This window comes from Megalobrama amblycephala, linkage group LG4, assembly GCF_018812025.1.
Source record: "Megalobrama amblycephala isolate DHTTF-2021 linkage group LG4, ASM1881202v1, whole genome shotgun sequence".
In the NCBI taxonomy this organism is placed as follows: Eukaryota; Metazoa; Chordata; class Actinopteri; order Cypriniformes; family Xenocyprididae; genus Megalobrama; species Megalobrama amblycephala.
In genome coordinates, this window is record NC_063047.1 from 25,999,742 (window position 1) to 26,014,830 (window position 15,089).

Genomic DNA, 15,089 nt, shown 5'->3' on the forward strand with positions numbered 1-15,089 from the left:
TCTCATACGCAACAGAAATGTTAGCGCTCATGAATGTGATGGTCAGAAACATGCATCCGCAGCATTATCTGCATAGTGCACATTTCGAACTTTTGTTATAATTTCATCAAGAAAAATTATAATTATCGCTATCGTTTTATCGACCAGCCCTGCTCTGGTCTACAAGCCTCAGAAGGACTGAACTAGGAAGGACACAGCCTCACAAGGATGTAGCCCTCCAATTGAGAAGCACCCAATGTGTAGCTACTACGCATAAAATCATGTTGGAGGAGATGATAGACAAAAGCAAAGACAGTGTGGAAGTTTTTTTGGATTGCGTAAAAAAGACGGGGCAGCGAAAGACATTCCTGTTGGAGGAGATGACAGACAAAAGCAAGACAGTGTGGGAGTTTTTTGAATTGTGTAAAATGATTGTTTTTTTGTTTTTATTTCTATAGATATTGCAATAATATTGTTATTATGTTAATGTGGTTTCAAACAGCTGTGCTCCATCAAGCAACACATGCTTGACTTACCTGATCTTGGGGCTACTGTGCTTGAAAAACTGCAGAAACTTAGGGATCATCACGTTGAGCGGGCGATCCAGCATGTCACTGTCCAGGATCTCTGCAGAGTCCTCACAGATCTTTTGCAGAGCTCCAAAAGCCCCCTGAAAGACAAACACAGCAGGAATGGAACAGACACAAATCATATATTTCCCCTTCACATGGAACAACCTCAAATTTCTTATCTAAAACAATTCCATTACAATCAATCAAACTGCCCAAACCAGCAACGAACCTCAGACGGTGACACAAAGTCCTTCAGTTGACAGACACTCCATTTCTATTTTTGGCATGACGTAGAGCCAGTGCTGCTGAAAATAAAATATAATACTTTTGCTGTTGCCTCAAGCTCACTGCTGGCTCATGGACTGTGTATACTGAAGGTGACTTGCAGATTCAATGCCATGCAGACAGCCAAAATCACATGTAGGTTCAATTAAGGGAAAGTTTATAGTAGAACCTGGGAAATACTGTAGTGAGAGCTATGGCAGAGAAGGCATAATAATATTTAAGCAACTGGACAGTAAACAGTGGTGTACAGTGAACAATAAATAGTAAACTGTAACACCAATGCACAAGGATACAACTCAACATATAATCACCCTTACAGACAGGAAATATCCACTCAGGGTAATAACTGAAATCTTCACAGGAATAATGTGGGTCTTGGACAGTGATCTGTTCAGTATGCACTACAGACCTGGCTATGAGCCTGGACAAATTTATTGGCTTGTTGCAAAACAAACTGATATTTTCTTAACCTGTGTTGTGAGTGAGAGAAAATAATAAATATTATAAACAATATACTAAAAAATATATAGTACTTATTATATTAACTACTGTTGTCAATATTCACTGCTGTACATAGGCCCATGCATGGATTGAGAGGAAAGTGTTGATAGATATATGGCTGGTGAGGCTGTTGAATCCACCAAACACTTCATGACCAGCTTTATAGAAGCTTGTTTATGCCACTGAATAAAAAAAATAAAATAAAATAAAAAAAAGGTAATTGCGACTTTTTATCTCACAATTCTGACTTTTTATTTATTGCAATTGCGATCTCACAAATCTGACGTTTTTTGTTGCAATTGCAAGAAAAAAAGTGAGAATTGCAAGAAAAAAAAATCAGAAATGCGATATATAAACTGGCAATTGCGAGAAAAAACATCAGAATTGCAAGTTAATACACAATTTTATATTATATATATAATTTTCTCAATAATAGCTCTAAATTTTACAGCTATAACACATCTCCATGACAGCTTGATAAGAAAACGCTTGATGCTGGCTTTTGCTAAAAAAATAAATAAATAAATATTGACATACGGTGAAAACATTACTGATTCGTTTACAATTTTCGACCTATTTCTAACCCAAGTCGCTCCAGAAATTTCAACAAATCCTCACTTAGTGAATGAATAAAATATACTTTAATATATTTTGTCATCCAGCTAACTTTGTTAAATGTTTAACTGATTTAAACCAGCTGAATTCAGTCTTGAACAATTTTCCAAACCTCACAGGAAAGGATCTGATAAAGAACAATGCCAAAGCCAGACCTTGCAGCAGAAGGACCCACCCAACACATCAAGCTTCCTCCTGATCTCACAGACATTCCACCTGTAAGGAATCTAATCAGGTCACGAGCACAAACGGTGCCGTAGCAACAAGCTGTCTGGCTCGGCTGTCGCTATGGCAACTGTCTCCACTGTCAGCTTGCACTTTTTTTGGAGATGGCACATTTTGAGCTGAGATGAACACAGAAAGGAAGTCTCCAGTTTCAAGGTCAAAACACCAAAGACTATTACAATATGTAATGACTCAATCAATTAATCAATCAATCTATCTATATGGATTTTCAGAATACTGTATTTTAAAGATCTAGGCAGCATTGTCTTGGATACCATTAAATATTGACATTAATTGCATAATTAAAATTTAATTTATAAGAAATTCACTATAAGAAAAAAAAACAATCGGCCTTTGGTTGGATCAGCAGTACAATGAACACATTAGTAATTAATTACCATCACGTTCAATTCACATGTATTTCCGTATCAGTGCGCTCATATATCGGCCAGTGAGGACTGTGGCCTCTCTGAGCCAATAACTATGATTCAAAGGTCAGGAACATCTTAAGTTAACCATGCCAACTAGATAACATATGACATCTCAGGATGTTAAACCCCTTACTGAGAGCAAAACCACTCTGCCTAAGCTAAATAAAGTCATCCCTGACATTCTGGAAATGTCTCTCAACTGCTTCAGACTTCATGTAGCAACATGAGGACCCACATGCCACAACCAAACCAGAGGATCACAGCGGTGGATGAATGCATTCTCACATAGCTAGATTGCCTGCTGCTTATGTTACCCCTTATGGTTCCTCAGAATTAAACCCATAATCTTGTTCAAAGTTTCTTCAAGCCAAGTCGGTTCATCTTGGGCATCTATTTTCTATGTTAAGTAATAGGCTTTCAAGCACATCTACAGTACTTGAACAGATAAAGATTGAAATGTCCAAAAGTGATTATTTGGAGTGTTTATATAAATCTTCTTTCAGATTAACACAATCAGAGTTATATTAAAAAATATCCTTGCTCTTCCAAGCTTTATAATGGTAGTGAATGGCGCTCCTGATTTTGAAGTCTAAAAAAGTGCATCCATCTATGATAAAAGATATCCATATGTAACAGAGGCCAGCTAGTACTGACGCGAGAGGTTGCAGCCTTTAGCCTCCTTGTTAGAGCGTCCGACTCCCACGCCGGAGACCCAGGTTCAAAGCCCGCGCAGAGCGGTGCGAGTAGGACCTGGGTGAGGGGTTACACATACGGCTCCAGGAGGTTAATAAAGGCCTTCTGAAGTGAAGCAATGGGTTTTTGTAAGAAAAATATCCATATTTAAATCTATATAAACCATAATAACTAACTTCAAGCAAACATCCATAAGTATTGAGCTATGCCAAAAAGAGTAACCTCTGACCTGAAGCATGACGCAATGATGAACACAGAAGCTCAGAGGATAGAGCAAAACACCGGTCACGAATTAGATATCTAAAACCAGAATTTTTAAAGAGAAATATAGGAGGATTTCGATTTAAGAGAAGAGAAGCTTGAGTTTGTTGCCCAGCCCTATTACTTTGAACAACAAGAGGCATCTAAGCTTATGCTACTCCTACATCCTACAGTCATACATCACGTTACGGGTTACTCTTGTGGCACAAGTCGATTTGCGTAGACCATCTGCCAGAAGCTAGCCTAGTTATTTTAGTTTATAAAGTATTAAATATGGATATTTTTCTTACAAAACCCCATCACTTCGGTTCAGAGGGCCTTTACTAACCCTCTGGAGTCGTATGGATTACTTTTATGATGGATGGATGCTCTTTTTTGGACTAAAATCATGAGCGCCATTCACTACCATTATAAAGCTTGGAAGAGCCAGGATATTTTTTAATATAACCCTGATTGTGTTAATCTGAAAGAAGATAGTCATATACACCTAGGATGGCTTGAGGGAGAGTACATCATGGGATATTTTTCATTTCTGGGTGAACTATTCCTTTAAATCACGCTAAAATAATGTCTTTTTCAGGCGGATACAGTTAATGCACATTCAGGAGTAAATACACTACTAAAAGGCAGACTTGCACTGCCTGCCACTATATTGAGCCTTAATACTTAATTTATCTATGAGTGTTCCTTCTTCTCCTCCCCCGCATAATGTCTCTGGCCTGATGCTCAGCATACTTCAAGCACTTGAGCTAGAGGAGTACATGCATTGCTGTGGAGGACTGGCTTGTAATTCTCTTACTCAGCATGCCATTTGAAGATAGCTTGGGCATGTGAGAGAGTTTCCTCACAAGCAACTTTGCTGTAACTGCATGTTTCAGGCACATGCACATCACTAATTATAGACACATATTCTACATAGTCAGACCGCATGCTGCATCAGGATTTGCCAGCCACAATCATTACAGGCAGAGGGTGTGACATTCCACACACCCCAAGCAATGTAATGTGTAATTTGAAATATCAAAAAACAAGAAAATGTATTTGAAATACAGCAATGAGGTCTAGGTAAAATAGTTTAACTAAAGGCGACTTTTTGTACAGTTTACAGTAAATATCACTAATTTACTTACTGTATATTTAATAAGCAATCTGGAAATAGTGCAAAATTGTCCATATCTATTCCTCTTTTTATGTCACAACACTTCAAAACCACAAAACTTTAAATTAGACACATTCATTCAGATTTTCAGTGTGAACTCAGACTTTTGAACAGCACTGTACACTGTAGGAGAAGGACAGGAGAGTCTGAAAAACGTGTCTATGATCAGTTGTGATCACATCTGATCTCTACAGTAGAAAATAACTGACCTCAATCTGTGCTAACAAGCCTGCTCAGCAAGAGTCTCAAAATCACACAGAGCAGAGCATTGAACCATGAGGTCAGAGACTTTTTGTTCATGTGTGGGTGTGTGAAATACAATTTACTCAGCACTGCGCGCAGGTACATAAGAGTAGTATTTCAGGATGACAAGTGTGGGTTCACCAGGGGTCATGGCCCTGCATGTCTGTATTTAGAACATAGAAGCTGGTCACGCAAAGTTTACAAAGCATTTCCTATATTACAGGCCGAACCTACAATATGCAACCTCAATCTATGCAACATCAAAGCAGTGTGTGCATGAGTATATGTACACTGTACTGACCTAATGCCAAGACTTCTTACAGCTTCTTAGTCTTGAGTCCAGATGCTCAGGGCTCAAGGAGTTTTACGTGTATGCATCAGCAAAACAAATTCATCCAAAGGGATGCCAATGTTGTTGCACAGATAAAGACAGTGGGTCTGAAACTAGTCTCCAAATGTATGTCTATAATAATAATAATGTTTTATTTATATATTTGTTATTCCAAATTCATAAAACAGATTGATCCAGTTCGAGCTTCTGGCTGGTCAATATAGCATTCTAGCAGGGCAAAATATAAAGAATACATGATGAATTCACATTCACACCATGTTGAATTATCAATATTATTACCTAAAAATTGTGAGAGGACAAATCAAGCAAATAAGGGTCAATTGTTACGGGAGGCAAAATAAAATTTAAATATTTTTTGTACATTATGCACTGTACATTACCATTCAAAAGTCTGGGGGCAAGTAAAAGTTTTTTAAAATAAGTCTCTTATGTTCACCAAGGCTGCATTTATTCAGTAATACAGTAAAACAGTGATTGTGAAATATTATTACAATTTAAAATAACCATTTTCTATAAATAATATTTTAAAATGTAATTGTAATATTACAATTTAATATTACAATTGTAATTGTAAAATGTAATAATATGAAACAGAAAACTTTTGTAACATCAATAAATGTCTTTACAGTCTCAATAAAAGCATCTTACTGACCCCAAACTTTTGAAATGTAGTGTACGAACCATTTTAGAAAAGCATTTGAGGCTCTGCTGTGTAGTGGATATTGATGCGTCACAACAATTGAATTTATTATTTTCCAATATGTTAAAATAGCTACATATTTAATAAAAAGAAAGAGTAAAATCAAGAAAGAGTTTAATAAAAAGAAAGAATCCCTGTACGTTTTTTTGTTTTATAACAAAACAAAACGTTGTTAAAAGGTTTCCTACACATTTTCCATTTCAAAATTCCATACTTTTCCAGACTCAAATTTCCAAACCTCGCTGTTTTTTTAGACCATACAGTATTTAACATAAATGCATTGTTTTCATCATTATGTTTGGTATGTAGAAGTCACCTGTAAATATTTTTATTTTTTATTGGTTTTCGCTAAGGCCACGTTCACACACAGTATGGTTATTTATGGGAGTGACAACTGCATTCTATAACAGAACTCACACCCATAAATTTTCAGGGCTCTCAACCACATCCTCGGAATATTCACGCTGTGTGAATGGAACAGGACTGGACAAGTTGTCTGTCACGCCATACACGTGCGAGAGAACAGGAACAGAGTGCGTCATCTTAGGGTGTTAGATCCAGTCACTGTTCTCCACCGGAGTGGCTCCCGTCAGTTTTGTGTTTCTTTTCCAAATTCAAATGCCATATCATGTGCGAGACGTCGCAAAGGACGTGATATGCGAGTGCAACGGTTAAAGACAATGGAACTAGGCATGTTTACGTTGATGTTGATGTTGGTTAATGAAGTTTGAATGGATACATTCGCGGTTCATTTAGTATCTTGTCATGTCAAAAGTGATAAGACTCTTCAGTTTAATGGATGTCACCATCTTTAATATTACACTGGTCACTGTCGTTATGGTTACTAGTAAGAGAATACAGGCTTGACTCTCACTGCACGTTCGTACAGACAGTGTTCCAGACGCTACTGTAAGTTGCTGTGTGAATGGGACATTTTGAGACTCACACCTGTAAGTAAATGCGGCTGTCAATCCCAAAAATATGTTTACATTGATGATGAGAAGAACTTTTTATATCCTGCATATATTACTGAATATGCATATCAGCATGATACTGATCACCAAATAGCAAAGTACAGTCTAATTTAGATGATCGTTTGCTCCTTTATCTGTCGCTGGTCTGAGTGACATTCGCTTAGTGAAGTTCAAAAGAGATTTGCTTATGGTAAAGACAAACAATTTCGTGTCATGAAAGTATGTGCCTTAAATTCATTCAGTCACGTTTGACAATCACAAAATGATCACTAAACTTCTGCCATGACTCTACTTGCATGATACATTTTTATTTTTATTTTATTTTTTTAGAAATTCTTAATTTTATATTTTAGAAAACAGGAATAGTCTGGTAACACAATTTTTTTCCATACTCTGTTCTCTATACTTATCCAGACCTGGAAATAACTCAAATCAAAATCCACCCTGAGGAACCCTGAGTTGAGTATACGACTACACAATCATCCAAATTAAGATTGGGATTAAGAAAGCAAGTTTTTGTACACAAGCATGAAACAATCTTCAACAAAACATTACAACCAAACACCAAGACCAATAACAAACAAACTAAACCAATGACAGATGTTAAAACCCCACATCCTGAAGCCACGCAGAGAACTTCCCTGTGGAGAAATGCTGCAGTACATGTGTATCAGCAAACCTCGGACATACTGCTGAGAGCTTAGATGATGAAGCAATGATGAGCTACACTACAATTTTAAATGAGAAATCAGCAATATCCGTCATCATACAGCTCAACTTAGAGGGACAAAGAGAGAAAGAAACATGGGATAATGCGCAATTGATGATAAGAAACATGACAGAGGAGATAAAGGACTGCAGACAACTTCAGAAAGAATGTAAGCATCTTACTTCACAAGTGTTATAGTCCTCTGAGTCCAGCAGTAAACAGAGTTTAGGTAGAAGCTCCGGCCAATTCTGTAACTCCCCTTTAGAGGCTATAGTTGTGATCAGAATACCTGAAGAACACAAACACATGCACAATAATGCACCATTTAGACTAGCCTATACTGCAGTTCACATAACCAGCTGCCAGAAGCAAACTGTCTACAACAAAAATTAAAGGGTTAGGTAACCCAAAAATGAAAATTATCCTATGATTTACTCACCCTCAAGCCATCAAAGGTGTGCTAGGTGCCAGTAGATAGTTATTATAGTTTATGAAGTTTTACATATACGGATATTTTTTTTTTGCTTCAGAAGGCCATATGGATTATTTTTATGATGGACGCATTTTTTGGCTTCAGAATCGCGCTCCCTATTCACTACCATTATAAAGCTTGGACAAGCCAGGATATTTTTAAATATATCTCCGATTGTGTTCGTCTGAAAGAAGATAGTCATATACACCTAGGATGGCTTGAGGGTGAGTAAATCATTTTCAATTTTGGGTGAACTAACCCTTTAAGCTGTTTAGCAAATTTGATAGAACAAGAACATCATAATATATATGGTCAAATTATACTCAAATAATTCATATACAGTAGTGGCCAGTGATGTTCGGACACGGAAAATCTACATCTTCACCCTTTATTTAAATATTATTAAAAATTTGTTGAAGATATTGCATAGTTGTGCTTGGAGTCCATTAAGCAATTTTAATGAAACATGCCAAATTGTGAGACATAATTTTTTGCCAGGCTGTCATACAAAGAAATTATGAACACATGCAAAAACAAGAGAGAACCAATGAAATATTAATAACTTATTATGCTGCAGTCAATGCATGCTCTTTCCTGGGAGCTTTTTGTTTTTTCTATGCATTTTTGCATAGTAAAAAAAAGTAGCTGTATTTTGCCACATAATTTTGCCAGATAAATACCTTAACCAAGTTTATTGTTTTGTACTTCCCTCATATTTCATAGTTTAATTGAACTTGTAGTCATTAAAAACAAATATCCTCTCCGGACATCACTTTTGGCCACTACTGTATATTCATCAACATGCGGGAAAACATTCAAAAAAAGACATTTTTCAAACCAAATAAACAAAAAGAGGAGGAATGATATATTTTATGTTGTGTTTTGCAAAATGCTGGGTAACCATAGAAACACAGCACTGCATATTACAGTCCAATCACAATCACAAAAAGCAGCTAATTCAGACACATCGTGTACACTCACACATAGAGTCAATATAAAATCTTATGTCAAGAGTAACAACACAAAGCCATACACAGGCCCCAAAGGCATAACATTGTTTACGTCATGATAACAAAAACTGTGGCTCAGAGCCAGATAAAGAAAGGCTGTGTCAGTCCATACTCACCCACTGTGGCTCTAATGAGCGGTGAAGAGTCTCCAATGTTCTGCAGACACTCATTTTTGATGAAGTCAGACACGCCGTTTGGGAAGTTCTGGTAATGGGCCTTAACATTGTTCTTCAAAATGAGACCACTGAGAGAGCGAGTAGGCTCATCTATGAGAAAGAAAGGATGAAAAGCATTATTTTTAGACTGGGGGGAAAATACAGCCCTCGGCAGAGGCCATGACCAGAATTAAAGGAAAGAAAGACACAAAAAACTGCATGGATAAACTTTAATAACTGTTTATTCATACTATAACAATGCATGTATTATTATAAACTTAAAACATCATATGTATACAACAGTAAATATAATATAATATAATAATAATTTTTTTATTATATTATATTATATTATATTATATTATATTATAGGGATGTCCAGATCCGATCACGCGATCGGAAATCGGGCCCGATCACGTGGTTTCAGACTCGATCGGAATCGGACGTTACCTCCCGATCAGGACTCGGATATATATGTATTGGGGTGCAATGGTTCTCTGTAAAAAAAAAATCGAACCGTACGGTTCTCCACTTACGGTTCGGTACACACTTGCACCGCGGTCCACCTCGAATGACGACGCATCTATTTGTTAATATGGTTTGTTTAAAATAGCAACGTGGAAAACAGACAGAGTTCAGATAATGTATGTTTCAGTCGATGGATGCGCAAAACGTTACAACAACAATAATCAGAAAGCGTGGACAAAACAGTTACTCTTTGTAAACTGTTAACTGCGAGTGCCGTCTGCTCTAATGTCCAGTCATTTACGCCGTCATCGCCGTTGATAGCACGAGCGCAGGTGAGACCTGAACAGCACACGCTGCTATCTGTGTTTAAACTAACTCATTTAAGCCTTGCTGATTTAAACCTTCAAGAACAAAACGCGAAAGAGAACTCGCGCACTGTGAGAAGATTTGTGTGCGCTCATCCGACGCGCGCACACGCTTATTTCAGTCAGCGCGCAAATACTGAGTTCTCTTTCAAGTCTTGCGCTTCAGCGGACAAATTCATACAAAAATGATGTCAACATGCCCGTCTTAGCGAGTATCCCAGCAAACATAGTCAGTTATGTCTTAAGTGAACGTATATTAGTCGAGAAAGAAAGGCACATGTGTAACAGTATATGTACTGGATCGTGCATGGCTTATAGGGAAAAAAACTATTCCTGCTGCCTGTTTTTAATGTTAAATCAAACAACAAATAACAAAGAAATCACTCACTGCTCTTGACTGAATAGTTTTTGTAACTTCAATAATGATTAATCTTTATTTATTTTATACAGTAAAGATAATATGCAGTGATATTTTATATTTGATTACTTTATCCATTTTCTGTAAGTGAAAACTACTGTTAGATACCTGAAAAACCTGAAAAGCACTGTTCCTGGATCCTGGATCTGTTTTTTCGCTCTTCTTTATTCTTTTTTATGTATTATAGCAGTATCGGATCGGGACTCTGTATCGGTAGATACTCAAAATCAAATGACTCTGACTCGAGGGCAAAAAAACGTGATCGGGACATCCCTATTATATTATATTATATTATATTATATTACATATTTTGACAAAATATCTTGTTTAAAAATAAAAAAGTTAATAAATTGTTTGTTTAAAATAAATAAAACTACAGCCCACACAAAAAAAACTCTTATTGTTCAGCTCTGAACTGGTTTAGTAGATGCTTAATAAAGAACCTTCTGTTTTTAAATGGACCTCAGGCTAATTCAGCAAAAAGAGGGAGAAACCTTGGCAGATGAACTTGTGTCATCCCTAAACATGTTCTGTGACCTGGGGCTTGACAGAAGACACAATTCAAAAGGTCAGTGCAGCTAAGCTCCCGGTGCACTTGACAGATTACCACTGACCTGAAGTCACACCAGCTATAAAGACACTGGCTTCAGAAGCCACTACAGAGACTATACACCAGCTAAAACTGAGCTTCATTCTGCCTGACTCAACTCTCTTCCAGAAACAGCAATATAAGTCTGTCTCTTAATATGCTACACAAAACTGTAATGGCAAACCTCATAAACTGCAACAACCACAATGCAGACCGTCAAAAGGCAATTTTCTGCACCTACTTGCAGTGCTTCCCATCACAAAATGTGCCAGCGTAAAAATAAAAAGAATATAGGCTTTCAAATTAAAATGACCTATATCTATAGGGCCCTTTTTAAACCTGGTATTAAGATGCATTTTATTCGATCTAATCACAAGTAGACAAGGGAGACACACTGCTGTTTACATCTGGTGTTTTAATCCGTCTCTTTTGTCCACTTTCAATCATTTCTGTCCTGATTTCTTCGAGGGGAGGGGGTCTATGGATGGGTAAATGTATGGGGTTTTTTCGATCTAATGGATAAAATAAATTCACGCAATTTACATAGGAACGCACCCAGAGATGATGGAAAAACATACAGAGAGCAGCAGCTTTCGTTTCTGCTCCTCAAGACCAAGATGAACGCTGTGAGTGCATGTTAGAAGTCGGGAATGGTGAGAGAACATTGTGCGTGGTCAAATGAACCAAACTTAGGTCTTCAGCCGACAAAGTTTAAATCCCGCCTGGCCAGAGCGCTTGCCATAGGCTAATTATTTACACGTTCAATAGGTGGAGAGTAGGCCATTTTTTGTGGCTGTTCGAACACATTCTATGAAAGAAAAAAGGTTAAATGCATTTTCGACTACCTCTGGAAGCGGTTGAAAGTGGACAAGCTCAAAACGTTTTAGACCACGTTTACACACTTATTTAGCGCCGTCCACTTGTGATTGGATCGATAAAAAAAGCATCTAAATACCAGTTGAAATCAGGGCCCCAGATGCTTGACTCTCAGCTCAGGTATCCCTACAGAGCAAGTCACAATCATATAATAAAACAAATGAGTCACATCTCAAATCAAAATTATAAATTAAGCATAATACAATGTTAACATGCATATCTTACCTTCTGTCTTTAGCTTTGTGAGCACAAATATTAGGTAGTTGTTGAAGTCCGGGTATTGATTGAGCTGCTCAAGTTTCTGTGGTGCACATTAAGAAAAGACATCCAGACCACAGAGACAGAGGATAATGCAAACAGCAGGGGAAATGTGCATCAGTGCACGTACTTTATGGACTAACCACATGCTGTTTACAGTAGATGGATGACTGCATCAATGAATGGACCCATGAATATATGAGCAAATGGTATAATACGCAAGTGATGTGTGAATATAATTTAACAGAGTAAAAATGGCTTTATGGGATTGCAAATAAGATAAACTTGGGACAAAATGCAATTAAATTACACAAACATCAATACTGAGTAATCTAAATGTATGACTAAATGAAAATAATACAAAATTATACAGTAAGTCTGCTGTCAACTGTGAAGAAAGTGCATAGAGGAACTAACTCAGAGTCAGGGCCATAGAAATATGTTCTTCCAAAAAAAAGAGAGATGTCATGTGAAGAGGTACAATGAGTCATTGAGGAGTAAGTGAACAATTTAAGGGAGTCTTACAAAAAAACTTTTTAATAACAAGGTGTCTCTTTAGTTTTATTTTAAAGCATATTATTCACATTTTCATAAACAAGCCAGGAAAAGGATTAATACTTTTCCAGGCACATCTTGCCCAAAGCACATGACCCCACAGCTACCATTTAAAGAAAAAGCTTAAAGGTGCAGTATGTAATAATTTTGTCCGCTAGAGGTCGCTAGAAGCCTATTCAAAACAAAGGTGTACCTTGATGACGACAAGTTTGAGAGCGGAATCTTGGGACATGTGGTCTCCACCTCACAGCCGGTGGAAAAGAATAGGGAAAGGACTCGGGAAGAAATCATGTTCATGGATGCGATTATTAACTTTACTGTAGTATGAAGCAGAGCAGGACCGAGTGTTGTGGGAGCTGAACGAGGCCGCTGGAGCGACTGCACAATGCACGAGCAGCAGAACTTTTATTATGCAACAGTCGCCAGCGCCGCTATTCCGGTCATGATAATGAGGTAACACAGCTCTGTTTATCATATTAGATACATTGAGTGTGTTGAAAATGATGTTATAATATTACTATGTGCATTCGATCGGCAGCTGCTGTGAGACACTTGTTTGAGACACACTGCAGTGAGCTAGATCGATTATAGAATATCATATTAAATATTGGATGGCTTGTGTTGATAAATGGCATGCAATTAATTTTAAAACTTATTGTATGATGGAGAAAATTCTGTATTACTGTTACTAAAAATAAAGCTGCATCTGATTATGCTATGTTAGCAAAATAGTGTTTTTCTCTGAGGCATGGTAAAGCATGGTACTCACAAAAAAATCAAGAAAATTCGATTTAAACAATAAGACTACACGTGTTGAGCTATATAACAATTAGAGATGCACCGATTGCAATTCTCTTGGCCGATTCCGATTTCCGATTTTTTGTTAGTGAGATCGGCCGATACCGATTTTTGCCAATTCCAATTTTCTTTCTAAGAACTATAATTGACAACATATACAAACAAAAATCTACTTTTCTTCAATGCAGTTTTATTTTCAAAAAAGTAAAAGTCAGTAATAAAATATAAACAGCTCAAATAAATGCAATAGAATAAAGAGAGCTATGAAACTAAGTTTTTTTGGGTTAACTGGGTTTCTATTCAGGTAAGAAATACTACAGAAATTAAAGTAATCAAATGTAAAATGACACATTCAGTGTTATTTTACATTGGTTACCTTAATTTATTTAATCTTTATTGTAAATATTAATACAGATCAATTCTTACCATTAAAGTTATAAAACCTATTCAGTCAAGAGCAGAAAGTGATTTTCTTTGTCTTTTGTTCTTTGATTAACATGACAGACAGCAGCAGGAATATTGGACTGCTGTCCCTTTAAGAGTTTATGAACGGTGTTCAACGGACCCAATCCGCTTGTTAAGTCGTGACGTAAAGAACGCCGTTTCCGGGTCCAAGCCTCGACTCGTTTAACTTGAGAATACCATCGACGGCCGTTTATGAGCGCTATTTATTCATATTAAACATCAATCATTTAAAAAAGTTAAACATTTTAAATACTTACAGTCTACACAACAGTCTCCGTGCTCACAGCGTCACAAATATTAATATTTTAATGATTTATAAAAGATGAATCATTGTCTGGCCATCTGGAATTTTGATATGGAGATAAAGGTTGTAATTATATATTTTTTTGTAGTATTACACCACATCGTGTATGTATATTAGCACCATTTGTTGTTTTCTTGTGGTATGAGATAGAGCCGCGTGACGTCAGACTTAACAACCAGATACTGTTACACACAACATGAGTTCACTTTCTTAGCTATTTAACGATTCAAAACTGACAGTGTTTATCTGAATACTCGCCAAGATTGCCTGTGCCGCTGGTTTTGACAAACTTTTGTATGCATTTGACAGTTTAAGCGCATTATGCTACTCGTTTTGGTACGTGTGAGTCTGTTTGACTTCTATCTCTGTTTGAGACTGAGCGTGGCTTGTTCGCTTCACTAATATAGATCAGTGGTGCGCGTGCTTTCGGTGTGACTCGAGCGCGAAACCTGCGGGAATTACTAAAATTTATGCGCAGTAAGCACTATTTAACTGGAGCGAATGAGACGAGTGAGAGAGAGGAGGCGCCCGCGCGGGTGTGTGTCACTTCACTGTGACAGAGAAGAGAGCGAGAACGCGCATTTGACGTAATTGCCTGTGCCGCTGGTAACAAAAAAGATCGGCTCGGAATCGGTAAGAAGTGAGACTGATCGGCCG

At 37.2% G+C, this 15,089-nt stretch overlaps 1 protein-coding gene across 3 annotated transcripts in view; it reads right to left on the bottom strand.

The window, feature by feature from the left end:
• Window positions 1–15,089, bottom strand: part of tnpo1 (transportin 1) — a 40,236-nt gene that overhangs the window by 23,125 nt on the left and 2,022 nt on the right. For all 3 annotated transcript variants that reach the window (XR_007184634.1, XM_048188583.1, XM_048188584.1), the window contains exons 2-5: window positions 12,278–12,353; window positions 9,298–9,447; window positions 7,882–7,988; window positions 516–649 (exon numbers count right to left, since the gene is read on the bottom strand). Coding sequence is in view for 2 of the 3 variants with exons in the window: in XM_048188583.1 (XP_048044540.1) it covers window positions 516–649; window positions 7,882–7,988; window positions 9,298–9,447; window positions 12,278–12,353 (467 nt within the window). In the remaining variant the exon portion in view is untranslated. The remainder of the gene's footprint in view (window positions 1–515; window positions 650–7,881; window positions 7,989–9,297; window positions 9,448–12,277; window positions 12,354–15,089) is intronic.